General features: G+C 50.7%; 8 protein-coding genes and 1 long non-coding RNA gene across 9 annotated transcripts in view; 2 read left to right on the top strand and 7 right to left on the bottom strand.

Moving 5' to 3' along the window:
- The window catches only part of LOC149499978 (uncharacterized), a 141775-nt gene that overhangs the window by 20564 nt on the left and 94443 nt on the right, over positions 1-26768 (top strand). Inside the window, exon 3 of the long non-coding RNA XR_016325327.1 lies at positions 10505-10626. This is a non-coding gene — a long non-coding RNA (uncharacterized LOC149499978). The remainder of the gene's footprint in view (positions 1-10504; positions 10627-26768) is intronic.
- On the bottom strand, positions 176-906 carry LOC114240022 (histone H4). The gene has a single exon (XM_089738051.1). It carries the CDS (start codon positions 799-801, stop codon positions 490-492), a length of 312 nt encoding a protein of 103 aa, XP_089594177.1. The 5' UTR covers positions 802-906; the 3' UTR covers positions 176-489.
- LOC149499999 (histone H3) lies at positions 1102-1923 on the bottom strand. Its single transcript, XM_089738036.1, has one exon. The coding sequence runs from the start codon at positions 1792-1794 to the stop codon at positions 1384-1386; it is 411 nt and encodes a 136-aa protein (XP_089594162.1). The 5' UTR covers positions 1795-1923; the 3' UTR covers positions 1102-1383.
- On the bottom strand, positions 6910-7799 carry LOC149499998 (histone H2B-like). The gene has a single exon (XM_089738042.1). It carries the CDS (start codon positions 7403-7405, stop codon positions 7031-7033), a length of 375 nt encoding a protein of 124 aa, XP_089594168.1. The 5' UTR covers positions 7406-7799; the 3' UTR covers positions 6910-7030.
- LOC149499997 (histone H2A) lies at positions 10916-11595 on the bottom strand. Its single transcript, XM_089738045.1, has one exon. The coding sequence runs from the start codon at positions 11473-11475 to the stop codon at positions 11101-11103; it is 375 nt and encodes a 124-aa protein (XP_089594171.1). The 5' UTR covers positions 11476-11595; the 3' UTR covers positions 10916-11100.
- LOC149499996 (uncharacterized) lies at positions 17467-18682 on the bottom strand. The gene has a single exon (XM_089738033.1). The coding sequence runs from the start codon at positions 18547-18549 to the stop codon at positions 17707-17709; it is 843 nt and encodes a 280-aa protein (XP_089594159.1). The 5' UTR covers positions 18550-18682; the 3' UTR covers positions 17467-17706.
- LOC149499995 (histone H4) lies at positions 19686-20311 on the bottom strand. Its single transcript, XM_089738053.1, has one exon. The coding sequence runs from the start codon at positions 20309-20311 to the stop codon at positions 20000-20002; it is 312 nt and encodes a 103-aa protein (XP_089594179.1). The 3' UTR covers positions 19686-19999.
- Positions 25853-26664, bottom strand: LOC149499994 (histone H3). Its single transcript, XM_089738040.1, has one exon. It carries the CDS (start codon positions 26543-26545, stop codon positions 26135-26137), a length of 411 nt encoding a protein of 136 aa, XP_089594166.1. The 5' UTR covers positions 26546-26664; the 3' UTR covers positions 25853-26134.
- The window catches only part of LOC149499993 (histone H3-like), a 23994-nt gene continuing 23883 nt past the window's right edge, over positions 26658-26768 (top strand). The window contains exon 1 of the mRNA XM_089738252.1: positions 26658-26717. Within this exon, the coding sequence (XP_089594378.1) occupies positions 26658-26717 (60 nt within the window). The remainder of the gene's footprint in view (positions 26718-26768) is intronic.

Genomic DNA, 26768 nt, shown 5'->3' with positions numbered 1-26768 from the left:
ACCTGTATTAATTGCATCCATGTGAGTTTTCTTCTGTTTGAAACTAATATAGTCAAGTAAAAGAATAAATAAAGTAAAAAGAATATATATATATTTATTTATTTATTTTAATAATAAAATTAAACTTAATGAATAGGGAAAAAAAAAAGGCAAGTTTTCTCATAATAGATAAAAATGCGGCCCTGAAAAGGGCCTTTGTTTGTTTGTTTGTTTGTATTCGAGAACGAAAAAAATTAATAATAATTAAACGAACCAACGTCACTTGCGATTGATTTACAACATCAACGACAGCAAAAAGTTCTTGAAACATGTTTCTAGATGGTCCACGTCGTGTGTTGCTTGCTTGCTTGCTTGCTTGCTTGCTTGCTTGCTTGCTGTCACCGCTGTTGTCAGTTGTCAGTCATTGCTCGGTTGTCCGTGTAATTAAAAAAGAAATTGAATCGTTCTCGAGACAAAAAATAAAAAAAATCGTCGATGGATGAAACTTCTTTAACCGCCGAAACCGTACAGGGTGCGACCTTGGCGTTTCAGAGCGTACACAACATCCATAGCGGTGACGGTCTTCCTCTTGGCGTGTTCGGTGTATGTGACAGCGTCGCGGATCACGTTTTCGAGGAACACTTTGAGAACGCCGCGGGTCTCTTCGTATATAAGACCGGAGATACGTTTCACTCCACCTCTGCGAGCCAAACGACGGATAGCCGGTTTCGTGATGCCCTGGATGTTATCACGCAACACCTTCCTGTGACGTTTAGCGCCCCCCTTTCCAAGACCTTTGCCTCCTTTACCGCGACCGGTCATCTTGACGAACTTCTCGGTTTGTGTTTTGTATTAGTAGTAGCAGCAGACTTTAACGCGTTGCGCGACGAACGACGAATGAGCCTCCGAAAATTACGTTCGGACCTATATTTATACGCTGCGCCTGTGCGCGCAACCACGGACGATTCTTTGAACGTTGTAAAGCGACGCGGGGAGGGGGGGGGGGGTAATATTCACAACGACGTTGTCTTCTTAGTTTATCGAATCGAACGTTTGAATACAATTTACTATATCACAATTATATCTGAAATAGTTATATATATTATTTATTTATATATTTACGTTCAACGTATATTTAATTTAATACGACTACGGGATACGGTATATGTTATCGTAATACATAATATAATATATTATACAATGAAACGGGTAAGTTAAAAATAATAATAATAATAAATAACAGTAGGCAGTGTGTATTCTGTTATATGAATGAATTGCGGCCCTGAAAAGGGCCTTTTTTGTTTCTTCATAATAAAATCAGCATCGCGAGACGGCGTAGTAAATTAAATAATAACACACATCAATCAATCAATCAATCAATTAATTTGGTCATCAACAAATAATTTACGCACGTTCACCTCTGATTCTGCGGGCGAGCTGTATGTCTTTTGGCATTATTGTCACACGTTTCGCGTGAATAGCGCAAAGGTTCGTGTCCTCGAAGAGACCGACCAGATACGCCTCGCTGGCTTCCTGCAGGGCCATCACCGCCGAACTCTGAAAACGGAGATCGGTCTTGAAATCTTGAGCTATCTCACGGACGAGACGCTGGAAAGGCAGTTTGCGAATCAAGAGTTCCGTGCTCTTCTGGTAACGACGAATCTCACGAAGGGCGACCGTCCCGGGCCTGTAACGATGAGGCTTCTTGACACCTCCTGTTGCCGGTGCGCTCTTACGAGCGGCCTTGGTCGCCAATTGCTTGCGAGGAGCTTTACCTCCGGTCGACTTACGAGCAGTCTGTTTGGTACGCGCCATTTCGAGACGACGAGTTCACGACGTAAACGTACGAGTAATAGATAGGTAGGTAAGTAAGTAAACGATAATACGTCCGCGTCCGCGCGCTACGAACGAACGAGATACACTAAAAATGTCGGCGTCGTTGGGTCTTCGTGTCCCCTTACGGAGGCACGGGTCGGGCCTCGGGGCAATCCCCTCTGCCCGGACTTGAACTCCCTGCCTAACGAGGCAGGGGTGAGTTTGTTGCCTATTTATTAAAGTTGATGATGAACTGGTATGAGTAGGTTGATTTCTGTAGGAATGATGATGATGATCATGATAAGTGACTATGATCATGCAGCAGGTGATGATGATGTTGATGAAGGTGATGATGATGATGATTATGATGGTAGTAATAATAGTAATGAGGCGGGTCTACTCCCATGAAGCAGGGGAGGGATGGACGACCCTCCTACCTTTCCTCGTTCGTTCTTCCCTCTTTTCATTCTTCCTCCTCCTCTTCCCCAGCCGCCGCCGCTCCGCCCGCCGTCGCCGACCGTCACGCAGCCCCCGTGATGTTGTGTTTGTATATATATATATATATATTTTTTTTTTTTTTTTTTTTTTTTTTTTTTTTTTTTTTTTTTTTTTTTTTTTTTTTTTTTTTTTTTTTTTTTTTTTTTTTTTTTTTTTTTTCCTCCCGTCATTGCTGGTTAACCAAAAAAATTTTGGGTCCCACAGCAATGGGGGTTTTTGGTTTTTTAATTTTATTAATAATTAATAATGAATAATGAATAATGTTAATGATGAATTAAACAATTGGTCTTACGGCTATTCTATGGAGTATGGGGGGAGATGGAATTAGGAATCTGCGACGCCGCCGGCGACGGGAGATCAGCCTTCCAGGACACTTGCAATGAAAATGACAATAAAATGGCAATACATACAGTAGGATGGCAATACAGCAGTTAAATGGTAATACAGTAATCTAATTGGAAATTTTGCATGGGCACTCTACTAATACTATGAAAGCAGTCTAACAAATGAATGTCTACAAGCAATCTAAAGGCAACTAACTACAAGCATACACAGCAACAACAGAAACACAACAATAACTATAATAAGCAAACAATAAGCGAAAATTGATTGTAACAATCCTCAAGAGCAATTGTCTATACAATTGCTCTGAGATTGAATTAGATATATATAATTTTTTTTTTTTTTTTTTTTTTTTTTTTTTTTTTTTTTTTTTTTTTTTTTTTTTTTTTTTTTTTTTTTTTTTTTTTTTTTTTTTTTTTTTTCAATAATAACATTGTAACACACAAACATACAACATACTGTACAAGAAACGGCCATACATAAAGCGTATATAATGTGGACCTACGTAAGGGGAAGGCTGACCGATCTAATTGAGTCCCCGCGGCAAGGACTGCGGCGGAGGCCCAACCCGACTCCCAACGCCGACGGCGTCACACTTGGTCTAGCTGTGGGGAGACCACATTCCGGCCCGCGGGCGAGCGAAAAAGACAGCCCCCAGGAAAGAAACGAAAAAAAGGGGGGGGCTCTACCCTAACAGTGGGGGTAGACCACTTGACTTTTGCCTCGCTGGAGCCCTCCCCCCACGATTCCGTACAGTCCACGGGGATGGGGGGGGGGGGCTGCAGCTCGGCGTTAGGCCCCTAAAAGTGGGGCTGTAATATGCACCCTCTTTAACGTAGGGGGGCGGACTTACGCTCCTTGCCGAGGAGCGTTGGTACAGGCCCCTGAAGGGGACCCGCCAGACCGATTTTTTTTTTTTTTTTTTACGGCTGTGGGGTTGCGATAAGACGATGAAACCCATTCCGAGGGGGACACTCATAGGTCCTCTCCGGCCTCACAGCCGATGAGGATCTTTAACTCCGAACGATCGTCGGGGGTACCAACAGCTCCCGCGGCAGGGCCTTACCATCAGGTGGTCTGGCATGCAGCGGGGCTATACAGCGGAGGTGCTCATGGGGGCTGTTTTCAGCTCGCTCGTACATATTACGAGCGAGCCTAGTCACAAACTCCATGAGCGACTCCACCTCAAGGTCCCGGGCGATAACGTCATTTCTGACGTACCGCCCGGCCCCGACGATATTACGGAGGGAAAGATTCTGCTGGGCCTGTAACCTGGCTCGCTGGGACGGCGACAGTAGGTGGTACCAGGCCGCAGCAGCGTATGTGAGACGGGAGCGGACGTACGTCTTGTAAATAGCGAGCTTAGTCCTGGTCGGCAGCCCGGACACCAACACCGGCCGCAGCATGAACCTGGCCGCGCTCGCCGAACCGATAATTCGGCTGGCGTGCGCCGCCATGCTCAGTGAGCGGTCAATGTCACACCCGAGATACCGGACCTTCGGCTTAAACTCGATATTCACACCTCGGAGATTGAGTTTCTTGGGGACGACTCTGATACGGACCGGACCGTGGATAAGAGCCGCAGTCTTGCCCACATTGACCGCGACCTTCCAACGGTCCAGCCACTGGGGCAGTAAATCCAGAAGCCTCTGCATCCTCATTATGGCTGCAGAGGGGAACGGGGAGGACGCGAAGTAGGCAGAGTCGTCTGCGAACAGTGCCAACATCACGTCCTCCTCCCACTCTCGAAGGTTATCCTTCAGAGTGGGGATATCGTTCGTATAGAGGGCGTAAAGGATAGGAGATAGGACACTACCCTGTGGGACCCCGGCCGAAATTTCACGCACGGATGACCGTGCGTTCTCGACCGCGACAAAGAATGAGCGACCCTCCAGGTACGACCCGAGCAGTCTCACGTGGGCAAGCGGTAGACCCGCGTCCCGCAGCTTGTGAACCAGCCCCTCGTGCCACACACGGTCGAAGGCCTTCTCGATGTCGAGAAAGACCGCGACCGTGTATTGGCCCGAGTTGTACCGGTCCGCCCAGTGATGCAGGACGCGAGTCAGTTGCAAAGTTGTTGAGTGGCCGCTTCTAAAGCCGTACTGTTCCGGCCTGAGGAGGATATACGGCGATATTCTCCTCAGGAGCAGCCGCTCAAACAACTTGCCCACGTGGGAGAGCAAGGTAATCGGTCGGTAGCTGGAGGGCTCTCTCCTGTCCTTGCCGGGTTTGGGCAGGACAATAATTTTGCCCAGCTTCCAGGTTTTGGGGTAGTGTCCTACCCGGAGTATGGAGTTGAACAATCGTGTCATTGCTGACACGATTGCGTGAGGAAGGTTAGTGAGTGCAGGGGGAGTTATACCGTCCTCGCCAGGGGCTTTGCGCCTTTTCATCATTTTGATGAGGTGACGCACTTCGCTGGGTGTGATGCTTTCGTCGTTTCCCAGCTCTTCCCTCGGCGAGTCCGATTTGAGGAGTTGGAGTACGCCCTCTGTAACCTCTTGGTGGAATGTAGCCATTGAGGGTGCAGAGACATTTGGTGTGAACTGCCGCTCCAGTGAGTTGGCCAGGATCTCGGCGCGAGCCTGTGCCGAGAAGTGCCTAAGTCCCCCCTCGTCCACGAGTGGACAGGAGGGGGAAGGCTTGTTAGTGAGCCGGCGACAGATGCGGTGGAGCGAGGCCATTGTACGGTCTTCCGACGCGTCTAATAGCCCCCCCTCCCAGGAGTCACCCCGGAAGGTCTGCATCCCAGTCGCCAGCTCCTCCTCCAGTCGGTTGAGCTCGCGCTTGATCCTGGGACATCTAGATGTCGCCCAGAGCCTTCTCAGTGCCCTCTTCCGACGAATCATCGTCTTGAGGTGCACCGGGAGTCCTTCTCTGGGCCCCCACTGGGTACCAGAGTCGTCGCTTGTTCTAGTGCTCCCCTGATGATGTCGACAAGGCGGAGTGCCGCCGCGTCGACCTCGTCAGGGGTAGACGGATCTTGAACCGGGGATTGGTCGGCCAGGAGTCTCGTAAAAGACTCCCAGTCGACCCTGGGCCTTAGAGGGGACGTCGCGACCCGAGTTAACCCCAGACCTACCGTAACCAAGATCGGCAGGTGCGGGGTGCTCAGGTCGTACAGCGCCTCTATAGTTAGAGGACACCGTAGCCCCTTGTGCACGCAAACGTCCAGTACGTCCGGTTGGTACCGGGCCGCGCTCGGGACGTGCGTGGGCTCGTTGGGGCCGACTACGCAATAGTCCCCCCTTTCGGCATCCTCGTATAACCTCCTGCCGGGCGCGTTGATGACTCGGGAACCCCATGCAGTATGTTTTGCATTGAGGTCCCCCAACACCAACGCCGGCCGGGGGTCATAGTTCAAGATCCGTCTGAAGTCGGCTTCAGCAAAATCAGGACCCGGAGGCCGATATGCGGCATATATCCGCAGCTCGGCCTCCGGAGTGTGCACCCTCACTCCCACCATTCTGGTCGAGGTGAAGGGCACCTGCTCCAACTCGTCGTGCACCACATCCCTCCTGACGAGCGCCGCAGTGCCCCTGAACGGCAGCCCGGCAGGAGAGAGTTCGTCCCTTCGGTACACAGAGTAGTTGGGCATCCTGAAATTCTGCTGGCGCTTGAGCTTGGTCTCGCCCAGGAGTATGACCTGTGGGTCGTACTCCTGGGCGAGTCGGATTAGTTCCGACCTTCGGGACCCTATCCCGTCGGGGTTCCAGTATATCACACGCAGCTCCTGGCTAGCCATTGAGCTGCGTGATCAACCGGTAGAATCCCGAGAGCAGGGCCCCGAAGGGGCTAATGTCGGCGTCACTACCCACTCGTATTTATACTTTTTTGAAGTCACGAATCGAACGGGCTCGTTTTGCTCTATTGTATGGAGATGCGTGCTCGCACGCATCTCCATACAATAGAGCGAGACGGATATATTCAAAATTTAATGTGTTTTAATTGTTATTATTAAATATATAATATCTATTTCTTATACATAGGTACATATATTGTTTATTTATTTATTTATTTATTAATTAATAATAATTTAATGATTTTACTTTTTATACATCACACATTACATTCACTTTTGGTTATTAGAATACTACTGCTACAACTAATATTATGATTTAATAATATATAAAAATCGGTGTGTGATGCATGATAGGTATATTGGTATTTGAGGTATATTAAAAATAATAACAACAATATGTAATTTATTTAATTCTTATAAATAGATCGTATATTAATAATAATAATAATAATAATAATCATTTTACTGATAGATTTTGCGGCCCTGAAAAGGGCCTTTTGTCGATGTAAATGCAACCGAAACACGCATACGAACAGCGTACGGTCGTGCATCAGTTTTGTGAGTTTGAAATAATTACCGAAGTCATGAAGAAAGTTACTTGGAGCTCGTGTATTTCGTGACGGCTTTGGTTCCTTCACTGACCGCGTGCTTGGCGAGTTCACCCGGTAACAACAATCTCACTGAAGTCTGAACCTCCCTCGAGGTTATCGTCGAACGCTTGTTGTAATGGGCGAGACGAGAAGCTTCTGCAGCGATACGTTCGAAGATGTCGTTCACGAACGAATTCATGATCGACATGGCTTTACTCGAAATACCGGTGTCGGGATGGACCTGCTTCAGCACTTTGTAAATGTAAATGGCGTAACTTTCCTTCCTCTTGTGCTTCTTCTTTTTCTTATCGGTCTTCGAAATATTTTTCTGGGCTTTACCAGATTTCTTGGCGGCCTTTCCACTTGTCTTAGGCGGCATGATGATTCGATATTAGTATTTAGATTGCTCTTTAGAAATCCCCACGGAACGCAAACGTAACGGACGTTCGGCACGGTTAACGTGAAGCGGTAGAATAAAAAATTTGAGAAGAAGAAGAAGGGTCGTCATACCCCCTCACGGGGGCATGGAACGGGCCTCGGGGCAAACCCCACTGCCCGGGACGAAGCTCCCTGCCACATAGGGCAGGGGTGGTATAGATGCGGGAAAAAGTAGGGAGAGGTACGCTGTTCGCAGCGCGCACGGCTGCACTACATCGACAAAATAATAAATACTTATATATAATACGATGGGCTTGGTTCTGTTGGGCGGAGTGATGCCCGCGGAGGAGTCACCCCGGCGCCGGCTGCTGTCCTCTGCTTGATTTTTTTTTTTTTTTTCTTTTTTAATATATATATATTTTTTTTTTTTTTTTTTTTTTTTTTTTTTTTTTTTTTTTTTTCCTAACTACTAACTATAACTAACTAAAACTAAACTACGATACTAACTATTAACTACTACTATTTACAATATATACAAAGCGGGACAACAGTCAGCACCGTGGGGCCCGCCACCGGCCCCATGCCGCGGCCCCACCTCTACAAGTCAGAGGGGGAGCCGCGGCACTAGTTTAGCGCTCACCCGCTAAGGGCTCCCCAGAAGGGGAAGACCGTCGCGGGGAGGGACCGACGTAAATCACTCCCCTTAAGGGGGAGTGGTCCACCCAAACGGCGGTAGAAATGGGTCCCCATAGGGGGGCACCCCAACAGTGTGGGGGGAGATGAAGAGTGTGGACAGCTCAGTCCCATGGGGCACTCATTATGAGCACTCCCATATCACTCCGGTTAAGCCGACTATCTTACCATAGCCGGGGGTTCCAGTAGCTCCCTTGGTAGCGCCTGACCATCAGGTGGTCTGGCGTGCAAGGGAGCTATATTGTGGAGATGCTCGTGGGGTCCACCGTCAGCCCGCTCGTACATATTACGAGCTAGCCTCCGAATGAACTCCTCGAGCGACTCCACATCTAGATCCCGGGCGATTACGTCATTTCTGACGTAACGCCCTGCTCCGACTATCGTGCGAAGAGCCAGATTCTGCTGGGCCTGTAACTTCACCCGCATGATCTGCGGGATGAGGTGATACCAGGCCGCAGCTGCGTACGTGATACGGGAACGAACATACGTCTTGTAAATGCCGAGTCTAGTCCTGGTCGGCAACCTGGAGGCCAACACCGGCCGGAGGAGAAACCTCGCATAGCGGGCGGCCGCCAACGCCGACTTGGCGTGGGCGGTCATCCTCAAACTCCGGTCGATACTGACTCCCAGGTATCGGACACTGGGCCTACACTCGACATTGACTCCACGGAGACTGAGCTGTCCTGGGACGGCTCTTGTGCGGACCGGACCGAAGAGGATAGCCGCGGTCTTCCCCACGTTGACCGCGACCCTCCATCGGTCCAGCCACTGGGGCAGTAGGTCCAACAGCCTCTGCATCCTCGAAATGGCCGCAGAGGGGAAATTAGAGGACGAGAAGTAGGCGCTGTCGTCGGCAAACAGCGCCAACTTCACGTCGGCTTCCCACGCTTGGAGGTTGCCCTCAAGCGTGGGAATGTCGTTGGTGTAGAGAGCGTAGAGGACTGGTGCCAGGACGCTTCCCTGGGGAACTCCGGCCGTGACTGGGCGCACCGACGACTTTGCGCCCTCGACCGCGACAAGGAAGGATCTTCCCTCCAGGTACGACCCCAGCAGTCGCACATAGGCGTGCTGGAGGTCCGTGTTCTGCAACAGCTTGTAGATCAGTCCCGCATGCCAGACACGGTCGAAGGCCTTCTCGATATCGAGAAAGACTGCGGCCGTGTACTGGCGCGCGTTGGACCGATCCGCCAAGTGGTGCATAACGCGGACCAATTGCAGCGTTGTCGAGTGACCGCTGCGAAACCCGAATTGCTCGGGTCTGAGAAGGATGTGCGGCGACACCCTTCTCAGCAGCAGCCGCTCGAACAACTTGCCCATATGCGACAGCAGAGTGATCGGACGATAACTGGAGGGATTTCTCCTATCCTTGCCGGGTTTGGGCAGGGCAATAACCTTGCCCAATTTCCAAGTTCCCGGGAAGTGTCCTGTGGACAGAATGGAATTGAACAGTCGTGTCATGAATGACACGACCGTTTCGGGGAAGTGGAAAAATGCGAGGGAGGGAATACCGTCCTCGCCCGGCGCCTTGCGCCTCTTCATCCGCTTGATGGAGAGGCGCAATTCACTGGGAGTGATGAAATCACCATCTCCCAACGGTGGCACCGGGGAGGAGAGTAGGCTTGCTACGCTCTCTTCCACCGATTGGTGGAATGCGGCCTCTGAGGGTGCAGAGTTATTTGGAGCGAACTGCCGCTCCAGCATTACGGCCAGGACATCGGCGCGGGCCTGAGCCGAGAAGCATCGGTTGCCCCTCTCGTCCACGAGTGGACAAGTCGGGGCAGGCCGATTTGAGAGCTGGCGGCAAAGTCGGTGGAGGGACACGGACGAGGGGTCCTCACGGGCCTCCTCGATCCGTTCCTCCCACGCATAGCCCCGATAGGAGCTAATCTTCGCCGCCAACTCCGCTTCCAGCTCATTAAGCTCGCGCTTGATCCTGGGACAACGAGTTGTCGCCCAGAGCCTCCTCAGGCCCCTCTTCCGGCGAATAATCGCTTTCAGATGGGCCGGGAGTATACCTCTGGGCCCGCCGCTGGGCACAAGAGTCGTCGCCTGGTCGATCGCTCCCCTGATGGAGTCGACAAGGCGGACTGCCGCGTCGTCGACCCCCTCAGGGGTGTTGGGGTCCTGAATTGCGGGAAGGTCGACTAGGCGTCTCTTAAAGAGCTCCCAGTCGACCTTCGGTCGTAGGGGCGAGGTCGCAACCCGGGTGAGCCCCATTCCCAGTGTGACCAGGATAGGGAGATGGGGGGTACCCAGGTCGTACAGTGCCTCAATAGTTAAGGGGCACCGTAGCCCCTTGTGAACACACACATCCAACACGTCGGGCTGGAGTTGCGCGGCGGTCGGAATGTGCGTGGGTTCGTCGAAAAAATTTGCGCCGGTCGAACTTTATTTTTTTACTTTTCAGATACCCGTTGAGCATCATGCTGAGATCGAGCTTTCAACGGCAGCGAACCAATCGGGAATGACTTTTATCGTTCATTCGTCGGAGCTTTCGTCACGATCGAAGATCGTGTATCGTTTTCGTGAGTGAGTGCTTTTAAAATGATTTATATTATATGCTTACAGTAAATTATTCTATATTTATTTATTTATATAGACACAAGTAAGAACAAGAATTATCTTCGCTCATAAATATGTATACGAATGAATAAGGATAGGATCAGATAGGTAGGTAGGTAGGTAGGTAGGTAGATACGAGAAGAAAATACGGATAAATTTTGTACTTAAGAAATATATATATTATTATATTCATTTAGTTATTTATTTATTTAATATATGGATTAGATTCGGTCGATTCAGTATTGATTGATTCATATTGCGGCCCTGAAAAGGGCCTTTGATTTCTGTCAACAATACAATATAATAATAATAATAATAATAATAACAACAACAACGAACAAAATATGTGTTCGTCGATTATTATTATTTATTATATATAAATATTATCGACGACATGTTGTGTTGTTGTTGTCGTCCTTGCGAGCGAGTTTGAAGCGTTTTTTAAGCTTTCTTCTCGGTCTTCTTCGGGAGTAGTACCGCTTGAATGTTTGGTAAAACTCCGCCTTGAGCGATTGTCACACCGGAAAGGAGTTTGTTCAGTTCCTCGTCGTTCCTTATGGCGAGTTGAAGATGTCTAGGAATAATTCTAGTCTTCTTGTTGTCTCTTGCTGCGTTACCGGCCAATTCCAAAACTTCAGCGGCCAAGTATTCCATGACGGCGGCCAGGTAAACCGGTGCACCGGCACCAACGCGTTCGGCGTAATTTCCGTTGCGCAACAATCTGTGTATACGACCGACCGGAAACTGAAGACCGGCACGGTTCGAACGGGACTTGACCTTGCCCTTAACTTTTCCGCCTTTTCCGCGACCGGACATGTTTGAAGTTTAAAAAAGTTAACGATATAACACACGAAAGCACTCGAACGCACGCGTGTCTCGCGAACGTCCGTACAGAGCGAAAGCAAAGTTCTAAATGATTTGCTCGCGTTTTTTTTTTTTTTTTTTTCCCCTACCTATGCTGATAGCCTTGAGAGGCTATTTCAGCTTCGCCCTAACGTTAGTAGGTGAGCTCGCGGGGCTCAACCGGAGAGTTGCTAACACTGACCCTAGCAAGAGCAGTGCTTCGCAGAATCTACCACCGGATCGGAAACGCGACCCACTGAGAAGATCCGGCGAGAAACTCAGTGGGCTGTGTCTATGGGTTAGTTCGCTCGTCGAACCCTTCGTCGCAAGCGACGGGTTCGACGAGGACGGTGACCGGTGCTTGTGGTGCCTAAAAGCACCGTTAATGGATCAGGAGGATCCGTAATGACGTGCTTTGGGCGACGTCGACGGTTTACCATTCGGTCTACTGGGTCGGGTATGTAATTTCCAGCGGCTACGATGAGAGGGTTCTCATGTCGTGCCGCCTTCTCAAAATGGCGCAGCGATGCCGACTGTAGATACTTACTAACGGAGTCGAGCTCCAGGTCGTCGTGGAGATCCACATTCCTAAGGAACCAAGGCGCTCCGACGGCTATCCTGCAGAATCGTGATTGAATAACCTGAAGGGATTTCAAGTTGGTGCGGGCTGCGTGAGCGAACACTACGCTTGCATACGTCATGACGGGGCGTATACAAGTTTTGTAGAGAGTTACCTTATTACGGAGGGACAGTTTGCTTCGACTACAAAGCATTGGATAGAGTCGTCCTAGAATAAACGCGGCGCGGTCGCGTACCGTTTTTATATGGGGACGGAATGTCATCCCTCTGTCGAGGGTGACGCCTAGATATTTGACCTTCGAGACCCACGGAATGGGCTGGCCAAAGAGAGTGATGGGACTAACGGCGGAGGTGTTTGCGCGCCTACTACGGAGTGGGATGCTCGAAGTGATGTTCGGAGGGCGACCCCTTTTGAAGAGCACCGCTGCGCTTTTCGTGGGGTTGATGTCTATTCGCCACTTCCGGAACCACTGTCCCAGGGTGGCTACTGCGATCTGGAGTCGCCGATGAAGCAGCGACATCTTCCTACACGAGTAGTAGATAGCCGTGTCATCGGCGAAGAGCGCTAGATGGGTCTCCGGAGACCGGGGTATATCATTGATATACAAACTAAATAATAACGGGGAGAGCGCGGAGCCTTGCGGGACTCCGGCGGTCAGTTGACGGGGACGAGAACGAGTTCCCTCTACTCGATATCGAAACGAACGGTTCGACAAGAAGTCTCGTATGATGAGCACGAGTCTGTCTGGCACTCCCATGTTGTACAGTTTATAAATTAAACCGTTGTGCCAGACTTTGTCGAACGCCTTCGCGATGTCGAAGAAGAGGGCGCCGGTCGGGATTTGTTTACGCCTATTTAGTCCTATCAGAATGTGCTCCGTGAGGCGGTGCACTTGTTGTACGCACGAGTGTTTTGAGCGGAATCCGAACTGTTCGTCAATGAGAATTTTGTTCGCGGTAACAAAATCCCAGAGGCGTTTCCTAAGGAGCCGTTCGTAAATTTTTCCTATCGTCGAGAGGAGACTAATCGGACGGTAACTAGAAGTTTCGTTTGTCGGTTTGCCCGGCTTATGTATACCGATAACGTCCGCTTCTTTCCACACCGCGGGAAAGATGCAGTGCGTCATAGCGGCATTTAAAATTGTAGCCAACATTGCTATCAGTTGGACTGGCAAAAATTTTAGCGCGCGGTTGTGGATGCCGTCGGAGCCGGGTGCCTTCCTAGGTTGGAGGTTGTGGATCGCGTCTCTAACTTCGTCAGTGGTAATGGGGGGTAACGCGTCCGAGGGCGGCAGGGAAGCTCTGCGCTCGACCTCCCTGTCGACTAACTCGGTGTGTTCGGGGTCCGCGTGTTGAGTGCTGGTGGTGCACTGCTCTTGCAGTGCATCGGCCAGCAGCTCAGCCTTGTCATCGTCATCGAATGCCGGTGGTTGGCCTGAAGGGCGTATGAGGGGAGGCATAGTAGCGGTAGTTTCGGATTTGAGAGTCCTAGCTAGTCGCCAGTATGCTTGGTGGGAGGGCGCGAGTTGTTCTAGATAACTATGCCAATTATCGTTACGCGCGTCGCTTAAGCGGGAGTGGACTTCGCGTTGTAGACGACGCATCCGAATCCGGTTTGAATGCGTGGGAAGACGATCGTAGGCCCGGATTGCCGCGTTCCTAACTCTTAAGAGATTCCTAAGATCGGGGGACAGTCTGATGCGGTGGAAGCTGTCCTCCACATCGACTTCTTTAGAAGATCTAATGATCGCGGAAGATATGTGTTCGGTAATGATGTTTATGGATTCGACGGTGTCCTCGGGGGATAGATTCGAATCCGGGCCGTAAGGGAGGATTGGCGGAGCGGTGTCGGCTAGGCACGTGCCCAGCTTATTCCAATCCACCATGGTCCTCGTAACAGTGACTGGGTTGTGGGGGCGACCGAGCTGCATAACGACAGGTCGGTGGTCTGAGTCGAGCTCTGACATTGCTTCGATGGAACGCAAGCGCAGAGTTACGTTCCTAAGCAATGCCAGGTCTATAGTGCTCGGACGGAGCGCGATGTTATACGGATAACATGTTGGAGTTGGGGGACCGACTATTTCAAAGGTGAGGTCGTCTATAAACGCGTCGAGACGCCTACCGTTAACGTTAGTACGATGGCAGTTCCACCTAGTGTGGTGGCAATTTAAATCGCCTGCCAGGATGACGGAGTCTCCCATGCCGAACAGTGACTCGATGTCACTGCTCAGAAGGGGCTTGTCCGGGGGGAGATAAACGGATGCGATGACGATCGGCTGGTGTCCCGTCAGCGAGATACGGCACACTGACGCCTCGATATGTGAGAGCGAGGGAGTATCGAGAGGGACAACGTGCAGGGCCCGCCTATAGTAAATGGCAGTCCCGCCTTTGGAGGCGGTGAGTCTGTCATTCCTAACCATGACGTAATTCGCGACTTTCGGGTCGCGACGCGAGGGCTTCAGACAGGTTTCCTGCACTAATAGAATATCTACAAGATTATCGCGGAGGAATTCGAAAATTTGATCGCGTTGCCGCGCGAGTCCGTTAGCATTGTAGAATGCTAACGTAAGGGAATACGGTTTTTCTCTACCTTTTTGCGCCATTGGTTACCGGTAAAGATTTTATAACGTACGCGACACGGACTCGTAAACGTCCATGTGATCGAAAGCGGCCGCGAGCCGCTGTTCGGGGGTTACCGACCTACGGATAGCGTCAGCGAACGATCGCAGACGGTCGAAGTTGACCGCGGTGACGAAGTCACGCACGAGCGCGAAGTCGTTGGCGGCAGAGGGTTGCGGGGGACGGAACGCGGCCGCGGGGCGAGGTGCGAGCAGGGGCTGGGGCGCGGGGCGTGTCACGAGCGGGGGCGGGGGTGCGGTTTCCGTTCCCGCCTTCGTATACGGCAGCGGTTTTTTCCACGCCGACACCGTGGGAACTGCAGCCGGCACGAAGGCGGGTTTCGGCACTGAAGGCGCCGAAGTCTTTGGGCCGACGGTTCGGGGGGCTGGGTGGGTCGGACGTTTTCGCGGAGCCCTAGGACATCCACGGTAGTTCGCGGGGTGCCCTTGCTTAAGGCATAGGACACAGCTGGGAGGTTCGGTCGCGGTTTCCCTATCTCTAACGCAATCTAACGTAGCGTGATCGCCGAGGCATTTCACGCAGCGGGGGCGCGCGTGGCAATTACGCGCCGAGTGGCCATAGAGTTGGCACCTGTAGCACTGCCCGGGAGTGCCACGCTTGTGGGGGGCTTCGATCGAGATCCCGGATAGGCCGCAAATTGTCGTGAGACATGCGATCTTCTTTTTGGCCTCCGGGGTGGGTTCTAACGCCACGAGTATCATATTATAGGGCTGTTTGCCCCGCCCGCTGTGCATCCGGTGCACACTAACTATCGGGAGGGCCTGAGCGGTCAGATCCTCCTTAATGTAGTCTATTTCTAGCTCCTTAGGGACTCCGCGTATTACTACGCGGAGCTCGCGGTCCTCCTGAAGAGCATAGGTGTGGAAACCTATGTTCTCCTTTCGGAGGTATGCTGAGAGGGCCCTATGGTCGCCCGGCGTTGCGACCTTGATCTGAATCCCATGCGCGACGTTACGCGCATGGGTGTAGTTAATTTTATTTGCCTGAAGGGCCTGGGACACGCGATTCCACGCTGTCTTCTCTTGAAGTATCAGCGGGGGCGGGGCAGCTACTTTGGGAGCGGGCGCGGGCTTGGGACGCGGCGGTGGGGTTACGCGGCGCGCGGAGTCCGACTCCGGTGTAACTACTACTTTCGGTCGAGAGGCGGACGCGGATTTCGTCTGTTTTGTCGTGGAGTTCCGGGACTCCACGGCGCGAGTACGCTTCTTTCCACGTGTCACTGTTTGGAAACCATCCGAGGTTCCGGGCTGAGGGCTGGACGCGGATTCAAAGTCCATCTCCGATTCCGTATCGGAGCCTGAACTTGAGACTACGGAGGTCGCGACGGACGATACGAGCGATGACGTAATCGACGCGGGCGCGGGGGTGGGGGTAGCGTTAGGCGCTACGTGAGCCGCATCGTGGGAACGTGCGCTCGAACTTGACGCGGCGGCGGGGGGCGCGCGGCGTGCCTCCGATGCACGGTTGAGAAACGCGGCGACGGACGCGGGGGGAGAGGGATTGCCACGAGAGGCCCTATACCTAACATACTCGGCCCTAATTGTCGGATACCTTTCCCGGAGGAACCCGACAAAATCCCTGTCACTGATGACACTCTCACTGAGTTCTTCCATGCTTCGGTCTTCTTGCCCGGGGGGGGCGGCCCCGGGACTTTTGTTGAACTCGCCGAAAGGCGAGGCCCCGGATAGGATTTGTAACCCCCCTGTGCTGCAGGACAGCAAGGAGCAGGGGGGGGGAATGCCTATGCCGTGAAAACGGCAATCGGCGGGGAAAAGGAAAGGAACCCGCTCGGGCTGTATAGTGCTACAGCAGGCAGAATCGCGAGCGGGGGTCTAGTCTTGAAAAAGACTGTTTTTTTTGGGAAGGGTTAGGAAATCGCTAGCCTGTGAGTGCCACAGGAAGCCTGAACGTAGCGATTGGTTTTGCCTTGAAAAAGGCAGTTGGTAAGGGTGGGTTCGCGGTTACAAAACTTTAGCGCACAAAAATGGACCTCGATACGCAGATCGCAAGCGACCAACGGATCGGCACGTCCGCACTACTGAATTGTACGCACGATGTATTCACGGTCACTACACTGTCGAGCACAGCTGTGAGTTCAGAGACGCAGCTCGCAAGCGGGCCACGGATCGGAAAGCACGTCCGCGCACGACCGAGTCGTGAGCGAGAATGCTGCTCGCGCCGCATTTTTTGGGTATTTATATAAATTTTCTTCGTTCGGCTGATGGTTGTACGTTTACGTGGCATCGAAAGGTTTGAACGAATGAATCATTAAGAGAGAGTAAAGAGTAGAGTCGAGTCGGGAGTCGGGCAGTCGGGCGGGGTCCGGCGGCCGGTAATCGGTGTAATTAATAGCAAACAAATAAGAAAGAAACAAGAAGACAAGCATCATAATATTAATAATAATAATAATAATAATAATAATAATCATCATAGTAGCAGTATGAAACGAAACGAATAGAAAATAGAATAGAATAGTATGAAGAACGAATAATTTGTATGAATAGAAAGCACGTGTGAAATTGTGTGTGTGTGCGTTAAAGCAGTACTAAAAATAATGAATAATGAAACAAATTAACGAAAAAAATAATAATAATATATAGGTACTATTATGTATAATCGAATAGAATTATCCTTTACGTAGTATATGATATATATCTATTTATTTATTTATTTATTTATTTATTTATTTATTTATTTATTTATTTATTTATTTATTAGGTGTAATATAGTAATTGATTGAAATAATTGTTAGCCCTGAAAAGGGCTGTTGTATATCGATGCGTGCCGTGTGTAATCTTCGCGTCTTCATCGTCGTCGTCGTCGTCGTCGTCGAACGTCGATCGAGTTAGACACAAACATACATTATTTATTATAAGATGATGATGATGATTAGGTGACTGGCACACACACACATGGTTGGTTCGTTTTAATATATTTGTACGTATTTTTAAATCATTGTGTGCTGCTGCTGTTGTACCCAATGAATCACTTCTTCGAAGCGGCGGACGCTTTTTTGGCCGAAGGTTTCGTTTTAGGCGTCGAGGCGGTGGCCTTTTTCGGTTTAGGCGCTTTCGGTTTCTTTGTTGGTGGTTTAGCTGTTTTCTTAGCTTTCGGCGCGCTCTTGGCGGCCGCAGCTTTAGCGCTCGCTCCAGACTTCCTAGCAGCGGCGGCGGGCTTCTTTTTCGCGGCGGCGGCGGCTCTTTTCTCCTTTACCGAAACTGCGGCGGTTGCGGCAACCGAAGATTTACCTTTCGACGGCGATGAAGCTGACGCTGCAGCCGCTTTCTTTCCGGCCCTGCCGGCAGCCGCCCCCGAAGAAGTCGAAGCGGCACCACCGGCGCCGGCCCCTCCCTTTTTGTTGCTGCTGCCGCCTTTAGACGCTGCCGAAGCGGAAGCGGACGAAGCGTTGCCCTTTGCTGCCCTTACGGAACTGCCACCGGACGCACCACCAGATCCGGAACCGGGTTTCTTCGAAGCGGAGGTCTTCGATTCCAGTTTAAAAGATCCGGAAGCTCCCTTGCCTTTAGTCTGTATTAGAGTACCGGATTCGACGGCGTTCTTCAGATACTTTCTTATGAACGGTGCTAATTTTTCAGCATCCACCTTGTACTGGGCCGCTATGTATTTCTTGATTGCTTGTAAAGACGAGCCGCTGCGCTCCTTGAGTTCGGCAATAGCGCTGTTCACCATTTCCGACGTCTTCGGATGGCTCGGTTTAGCTTTAGGTTTCTTAGCGCCCGCGGAAGCACCACCACTCGCGGATGTTTTTGGTTTTTTGACGGGTGTAGCCGGAGCTGGAGTTTCAGTCGCAACAGCGGTATCTGCCATCGTTGATGATTATATTATTATTATTATTATTATTATTGTTGTTGTACACGCACACACAAAACACAAGAGATTCCAATATTATTATTAAGCACAGGCAGAATAATGAATCGGAAAACAATGAAAATGTTTACACCTTACAGATGTCGCCACGATCGGTTTGTTTTGAACCCGCGCCGATCTGTTACCGTAACGAGAACGCTAAAAACGCGATACGTTTTCGTGTACCAATTCTTGAAACTTTTCACTAACACATCTCACGTCTTTTGTATTTTTTTCGATATTATTAAAGACACGTAATTATTCTATCGAATTTAGATTAAACTACACGAATCCTTGAATCTACTGATGTACGATTCTTTATGATCCGATCGTATTATAAAATAATATTAAACTTTTAACAACGCTATCTCGTCGATTGCACAGGTAGTGTTAACTTTATTATGATATTTTACATATAAAACGAATAATAATTATATATTTAATGAATAATATATAACCCTCTTCGTATACTTTTAAGGTTGAACTTATTTTTTTATGAAATATAAAAGTTTTCATAGGTTAAAATGATGATCAATCGAGAGGTACGTAAAACAGATTCAAACTTTCAAGTTTCGGAACGCGCGAGCGGAATGTTCTATTCTGGTTGCTTGTAAAGTTTTTTTTTTTTTTTTTTCTTTTTCTTTTAACATTTTTTTTTAAATATATATATTAAGTACCTATGTACAATGAGATTTCACGCTATCAATATAAATCAACAATTATAATGATAATAATAAAAATGTTGTACATACCTATACTGTCTTAAATACGCTTTTACGTGGTGCTAAAAGGACTAGAAATAAACGAAAATTTTTGCACGCGACGACTGCACTATACTAAAGTTTTAATAAAACTAGTTATATATCTTACTAATAATATAAAATAATAAATAATGATTTGTACTATTAGGTCGGGCACGTACCTGTATTAATTGCATCCATGTGAGTTTTCTTCTGTTTGAAACTAATATAGTCAAGTAAAAGAATAAATAAAGTAAAAAGAATATATATATATATTTATTTATTTATTTTAATAATAAAATTAAACTTAATGAATAGGGAAAAAAAAAAGGCAAGTTTTCTCATAATAGATAAAAATGCGGCCCTGAAAAGGGCCTTTGTTTGTTTGTTTGTTTGTATTCGAGAACGAAAAAAATTAATAATAATTAAACGAACCAACGTCACTTGCGATTGATTTACAACATCAACGACAGCAAAAAGTTCTTGAAACATGTTTCTAGATGGTCCACGTCGTGTGTTGCTTGCTTGCTTGCTTGCTTGCTTGCTTGCTTGCTTGCTGTCACCGCTGTTGTCAGTTGTCAGTCATTGCTCGGTTGTCCGTGTAATTAAAAAAGAAATTGAATCGTTCTCGAGACAAAAAATAAAAAAAATCGTCGATGGATGAAACTTCTTTAACCGCCGAAACCGTACAGGGTGCGACCTTGGCGTTTCAGAGCGTACACAACATCCATAGCGGTGACGGTCTTCCTCTTGGCGTGTTCGGTGTATGTGACAGCGTCGCGGATCACGTTTTCGAGGAACACTTTGAGAACGCCGCGGGTCTCTTCGTATATAAGACCGGAGATACGTTTCACTCCACCTCTGCGAGCCAAACGACGGATAGCCGGTTTCGTGATGCCCTGGATGTTATCACGCAACACCTTCCTGTGACGTTTAGCGCCCCCCTTTCCAAGACCTTTGCCTCCTTTACCGCGACCGGTCATCTTGACGAACTTCTCGGTTTGTGTTTTGTATTAGTAGTAGCAGCAGACTTTAACGCGTTGCGCGACGAACGACGAATGAGCCTCCGAAAATTTTTTTTTTTTTTTTTTTTTTATCCTACCTAAGCTGAGAGCCTTGAGAGGCTATATCAGCGTAACCCTAACTTTAGTAGGTGAGCTCACGGGGCTCAAACCTGACGATGTTGCTAACACGAACCCTAGCAAGAGTCGTGCTTCGCAGAATCTACCACCGGATCGGAAACGCGACCCACTGAGAAGATCCGGCGAGAAACTCAGTGGGCTGTGTCTGAGAGTTAATTTACTCGTCGAGCCCTTCGTCGCAAGCGACGGGTTCGACGAGAACGGTGACCGGTGCTTGAATTACCTAAAAGCACCGTTAGTGGATCGGGTGGATCCGAGATGACGTGTTTTGGGCGACGTCGACTGCTTTCCATTCTGTCCGCAGGATCGGGAATGTAGTTACCGGCGGCCACGATGAGAGGGTTCTCGTGTCGTGCCGCTTTATCGAAGTGGCGCATGGACGCCGACTGAAGATACTTACTGATGGACTCTAAGTCCAGGTCGTCATGGAGGTCGACGTTCCTGACGAACCACGGGGCTCCGACGGCTATCCTGCAAAAACGGGATTGAATAATTTGGAATGTTTTTAGGTGTATGCGGGCCGCGTGAGCGAACACTACACTTGCATAGGTCATGACGGGGCGTATGCAAGTTTTGTAGAGTGTCACCTTATTTCTAAGGGACATTTTACTTCGCCTACATATCATCGGGTAGAGACGTCCTAGAATGAAGGCGGCACGGTCGCGTACCGTCTTAATGTGGGGGCGGAATGTCATCCTACTGTCGAGGGTGACGCCTAAATATTTGACCTTCGGGGCCCACGGTATGGGCTGGTCGAACATCATGATTGGGCGAACGGCGGGGGCGGGGGTGTTGACGCGCCTAGTCGGGAGAGGGATGCTCAGCGTGGTGTTCGGAGGGCGACCCCTTTTGAAGAGCACCGCTGTGCTTTTCGTGGGGTTGATGTCGATGCGCCACTTCCGGAACCACTGTCCCATGGTGGTAGCTGCGGTCTGAAGTCGTCGATGAAGCAACGCCTTCTTCCTACACGAGTAGTAGATGGCGGTGTCATCGGCGAAGAGCGCCAGATGGGTCTCCGGAGACCGGGGTATATCGTTGATATACAAACTGAATAGTAACGGGGAGAGGGCGGAGCCTTGCGGGACTCCGGCTGTGACGTGACGGGGCCGGGAACGCGTTCCCTCGACTCGATATCGGAACGAACGGTTCGACAAGTAGTCTCGTATGATGAGCACGAGTCTGTCTGGCACTCCCATGTTATACAGTTTGTATATCAAACCGTTGTGCCAGACTTTGTCGAACGCCTTCGCTATATCGAAGAAGAGGGCTCCTGTCGGAATGGGTTTCCGCCTGTTCAGCCCTAGTAAGATGTGCTCCGTGAGGCGGTGCACTTGATGGACGCACGAGTGTCTGGCGCGGAATCCAAACTGCTCGTCTATCAGAATTTTGTTCGCGGATACAAAGTCCCAGAGGCGTTTACGAAGGAGCCGTTCGTATAATTTGCCTATCGCCGGGAGGAGACTGATGGGGCGGTAACTCGCGGTTTCATTCTTCGGTTTGCCCGGCTTGTGTATGCCGATAACGTCCGCTTCTTTCCACGCCGCGGGAAAGATGCAGTTCGTCATAGCAGCATTTAATATCGTGGCCAACATCGTTATTAGTTGGGCTGGTAACAGTTTTAGCGCGCGGTTGCGGATGCCGTCGGAGCCGGGAGCTTTCCGTGGTTGTAGGCTATCGATCGCCTCCTTAACCTCGGAAGTGGTAATGGGGGGTAACGCGTCCGAGGGCGGCAGGGAAGCTCTGCGCTCGACCTCCCTGTCGACGAACTCGGTGTGTTCGGGGTCCGCGTGTTGAGTGCTGGTGGTGCACTGTTCTTGCAGTGCATCGGCCAGCAACTCTGCCTTGTCATCGTCATCGTAAGCCGGTGGTTGGCCTGAGGGGCGTACGAGAGGCGGCATAGTGACGATAGTTTCGGACTTGAGGGTCCTAGCTAGTCGCCAGTATGCTTGGTGAGTGGGCGCGAGTTCTTCTAAATAACTATCCCAGTTTTCGTTTCGGGCGTCGCTTAAGCGGGATTTGACCTCCCGCTGTAAGCGACGCATCCGAGTCCGGTTTGAATCCGTGGGATATCGATCGTAGGCCCGGATTGCCGCGTTTCTGATTCTAACGAGGTCCCTAAGATCGGGGGAAAGTCTGATGCGGTGGAAGCAGTCCTCCACATCGACTTGTTTCGAGGATCTTATGATCGCCGTCGAGACGTGATCAGTGAAGATGTTTATGGATTCGACGGTATCCTCGGGGGATGGAGTTGAATCCGGGCCGCAAGGGAGGATTGGTGGAGCGGTGTCAGCTAAGCACGTGCCCAGCTTCTTCCAATCCACCATGGTCCTCGTATCTGGTTCGCGGTTGAGTGGGCGACCGAGCTGCATGACGACAGGTCGGTGGTCTGAGTCGAGTTCTGACATTGCCTCGATGGAGCGTAAGCGCAGAGTTACGTTCCTCAGCAGTGCCAGATCTATTGTGCTCGGACGACGCGCGGCGTTGTACGGATAGCACGTGGGGGTCGGGGGGTTGAATATTTCGAATGTGAGGTCGTCTATGAACGCGTCGAGACGCCTACCGTTCACATTCGTGCGATGGCAGTTCCACCTAGTGTGGTGGCAATTTAAATCGCCTGCCAGGATGACCGCGTCCCCCATACCGAGCAGTGTCTCGAGGTCACTGCTCAGGAGGGGTTTGTCAGGGGGGAGATAGACGGATGCGATGACGATCGGCTGGTGTCCCGTCAGCGCGATGCGGCACACTGACGCCTCGATATGTAAGAGCGAGGGAGTATCGAGAGGGACGCAGTGCAGGGCCCTCCTATAGTAAATGACAGTCCCGCCCTTGCGGGTGGAGAGTCTGTCATTCCTAACCATGACGTAATTCGCGACTTTGGGGTCGCGACGCGAGGGCTTTAGGAAGGTCTCCTGCACCAGAAGGATGTCGATGAGATTGTCACGGAGAAACTCATATACTTGGTCGCGCTGACGCGCGAGTCCGTTAGCATTATAAAATGCTAACTTTAAGGAACGCGGTTTTACCCTACCGTTGTTGGCCATTGATTACCGGTAATCAAGCCAGCGTACGCTGGACGGACTCGATGACGTCCATATGGTCGAACGTCGCGTATAGGCGGTCATCGGCCGTGACCGCCCTGCGCATGGCGTCGGCGAACGAGCGCATGCGATCTATATTTATCGCGGCGATATAATCCCGCACGATTGAAAAATCGTTCACGGCAGGCCGCGCGGGGCCGGGGCGAGGCGCGGGACCGGGCGCGAGGGCGGGGCGCGGCGCGAGCAGGGGCTGGGGTGCCGGTGGTTTCCCTGCCAACGTGAGCGGCAGCGGTTTTGCCCACGCGGAGACGGTGGGCACCGGTGCCGGCACGAAGGCAGGTTTCGGCGCGCGGGGCGCCGAAGTCTTTGGGCCGACGGTTTTCAGTGGCGCGTTGGCCAGACGCTTCCGCGGGGCCTTGGGGCATCCGCGGTAGTTGGCCGTGTGACCCTGCTTTTGGCAGAGCACACAGCTCGGCGGTTCGGTCGCGGTCTCCTTGACCCGCGAGCAGTCGGCTGTCGCGTGGTCACCGAGGCACTTTACGCACCGCGGACGCGCGTGGCAATTGCGCGCGGAGTGGCCATAAAGTTGGCACCTATGGCACTGCCCGGGAGTGCCTTTTTTGTGTGGGGCCTCGACGGTGACCCCTGATAAACCGCAAACGGTGCGGAGACTTGAGGCGATCCGTTTGCCTTCCGGAGTAGGTTCTAGCGCGACGAGAACCATGTTATACGGGAACTTGTCCCGACCGCTGTGCATACGGTGCACACTTACTATCGGGTACGCCTGCCCGATTAGGTTTTCCTTAATTAGCTCGACGTCGAGCTCCTTTGGTACTCCGCGTATTACTACGCGGAGCTCGCGGTCCTCCTGGAGTGCATAGGTGTGGTAACCTATGCTCTCTTTTCGGAGGTAAGATGTGAGGGCCCTATGGTCGCCCGGCGTTGCGACCTTAATTTGAATCCCGTGCGCGAGATTACGCGCTTGGGAGTAATTTATTTTATTGGCCGTAAGGGCCTGGGATACCCGGTTCCACGCTGATTTTTCCCGTAGGATTACGGGCGGGGGCGCGGTAATTTTATTGACGGGCGCGGGTTTCGGCGACGGGGTTGCGCGGCGAGGGGAGTCGGGTGAGACCACGACTTTAGGTCGCGACGCGTTCGCGGCCTTGGGCTGTTTTGGCGCTGTGGACGGTTCCACGGCACGGGCGCGTTTTTTGCCGCGCGTGACGGTTTTGAACCCATCGGAGGTTCCGGGCTGCGGGCTCGTCGCGGACTCGAAGTCCATCTCCGATCCGGTATCGGAGTCTGAACCGGAGTTGGCGATTGACGACGCGACGGACGAGATCGGTGTAAACGTCGCGGGTGCGTTAGGCGCCTCGCTGGCGCTAGGCGCTTCATGAGTCGCTACGTGAATACGTGCGCTCGAAATGGATTTGGGGGCGGGGCATGTTTGTGCGGCTCTGAACGACGCGGCGAGGGACGCGGGCGGGGGGAACTTGCGCGGGCGGCCCTGTAGGCCGCGAATTCGGCCGTGAGGTTAGATAGGACCGGGTACTTCTCGGCAAGTAACCCGAGAAACCCTAATAATTCTTCTTCCATGGTTTCTTTTGCCCGGGGGGGGCGTCCCCGGGACTTAAGGCACACTCGCCGAAAGGCGAGTCCCCTGAGTAGGAGTTCACCCCCTGAGCTTTACCAGCTCCAAGGGGGGGAGTGCCTTTGCCGTGAAAACGGCAGTCGGCTGGGAATTGGGGTGGAAAGTTGGGAAGGTAGGGCTCCACTGGGTTGTGAGAATGCCACAACAAGCGGTGATCTCAGTGGAGTTTTAGTCTCGAAAGAGACTGTTTTTCACGCCGAATAAATAATTAAATTTAATAAATGAGATGAGTGAAATGATAGTGTGAAGTTGTCGTTGCGAGTGCACAATCAACAAGCTCGAATCGCTTTTACGACACAAGGTCGCGACGTCAGCGATAGTGCGTCAAGAATTCGCAACAATGCCGCGATCGGTGCGACAACGACAATGCAACGAAACTCGAGACACAAGATCGCGACGGCAGCGACAATTTTTCGCAAAAACGCGTCCGGACTGTACGGCGATGCAATCGGAACTGATATAGTTTTTTTTGCTCCGAAAATTACGTTCGGACCTATATTTATACGCTGCGCCTGTGCGCGCAACCACGGACGATTCTTTGAACGTTGTAAAGCGACGCGGGGAGGGGGGGGGGGTAATATTCACAACGACGTTGTCTTCTTAGTTTATCGAATCGAACGTTTGAATACAATTTACTATATCACAATTATATCTGAAATAGTTATATATATTATTTATTTATATATTTACGTTCAACGTATATTTAATTTAATACGACTACGGGATACGGTATATGTTATCGTAATACATAATATAATATATTATACAATGAAACGGGTAAGTTAAAAATAATAATAATAATAAATAACAGTAGGCAGTGTGTATTCTGTTATATGAATGAATTGCGGCCCTGAAAAGGGCCTTTTTTGTTTCTTCATAATAAAATCAGCATCGCGAGACGGCGTAGTAAATTAAATAATAACACACATCAATCAATCAATCAATCAATTAATTTGGTCATCAACAAATAATTTACGCACGTTCACCTCTGATTCTGCGGGCGAGCTGTATGTCTTTTGGCATTATTGTCACACGTTTCGCGTGAATAGCGCAAAGGTTCGTGTCCTCGAAGAGACCGACCAGATACGCCTCGCTGGCTTCCTGCAGGGCCATCACCGCCGAACTCTGAAAACGGAGATCGGTCTTGAAATCTTGAGCTATCTCACGGACGAGACGCTGGAAAGGCAGTTTGCGAATCAAGAGTTCCGTGCTCTTCTGGTAACGACGAATCTCACGAAGGGCGACCGTCCCGGGCCTGTAACGATGAGGCTTCTTGACACCTCCTGTTGCCGGTGCGCTCTTACGAGCGGCCTTGGTCGCCAATTGCTTGCGAGGAGCTTTACCTCCGGTCGACTTACGAGCAGTCTGTTTGGTACGCGCCATTTCGAGACGACGAGTTCACGACGTAAACGTACGAGTAATAGATAGGTAGGTAAGTAAGTAAACGATAATACGTCCGCGTCCGCGCGCTACGAACGAACGAGATACACTAAAAATGTCGGCGTCGTCGTTGGGTCTTCGTGTCCCCTTACGGAGGCACGGGTCGGGCCTCGGGGCAATCCCCTCTGCCCGGACTTGAACTCCCTGCCTAACGAGGCAGGGGTGA

This window comes from Bombyx mandarina, chromosome 24, assembly GCF_030267445.1.
Source record: "Bombyx mandarina strain Sakado chromosome 24, ASM3026744v2".
NCBI lineage: Eukaryota > Metazoa > Arthropoda > Insecta > Lepidoptera > Bombycidae > Bombyx > Bombyx mandarina.
This window is presented reverse-complemented; position numbering and strand designations above follow the sequence as displayed.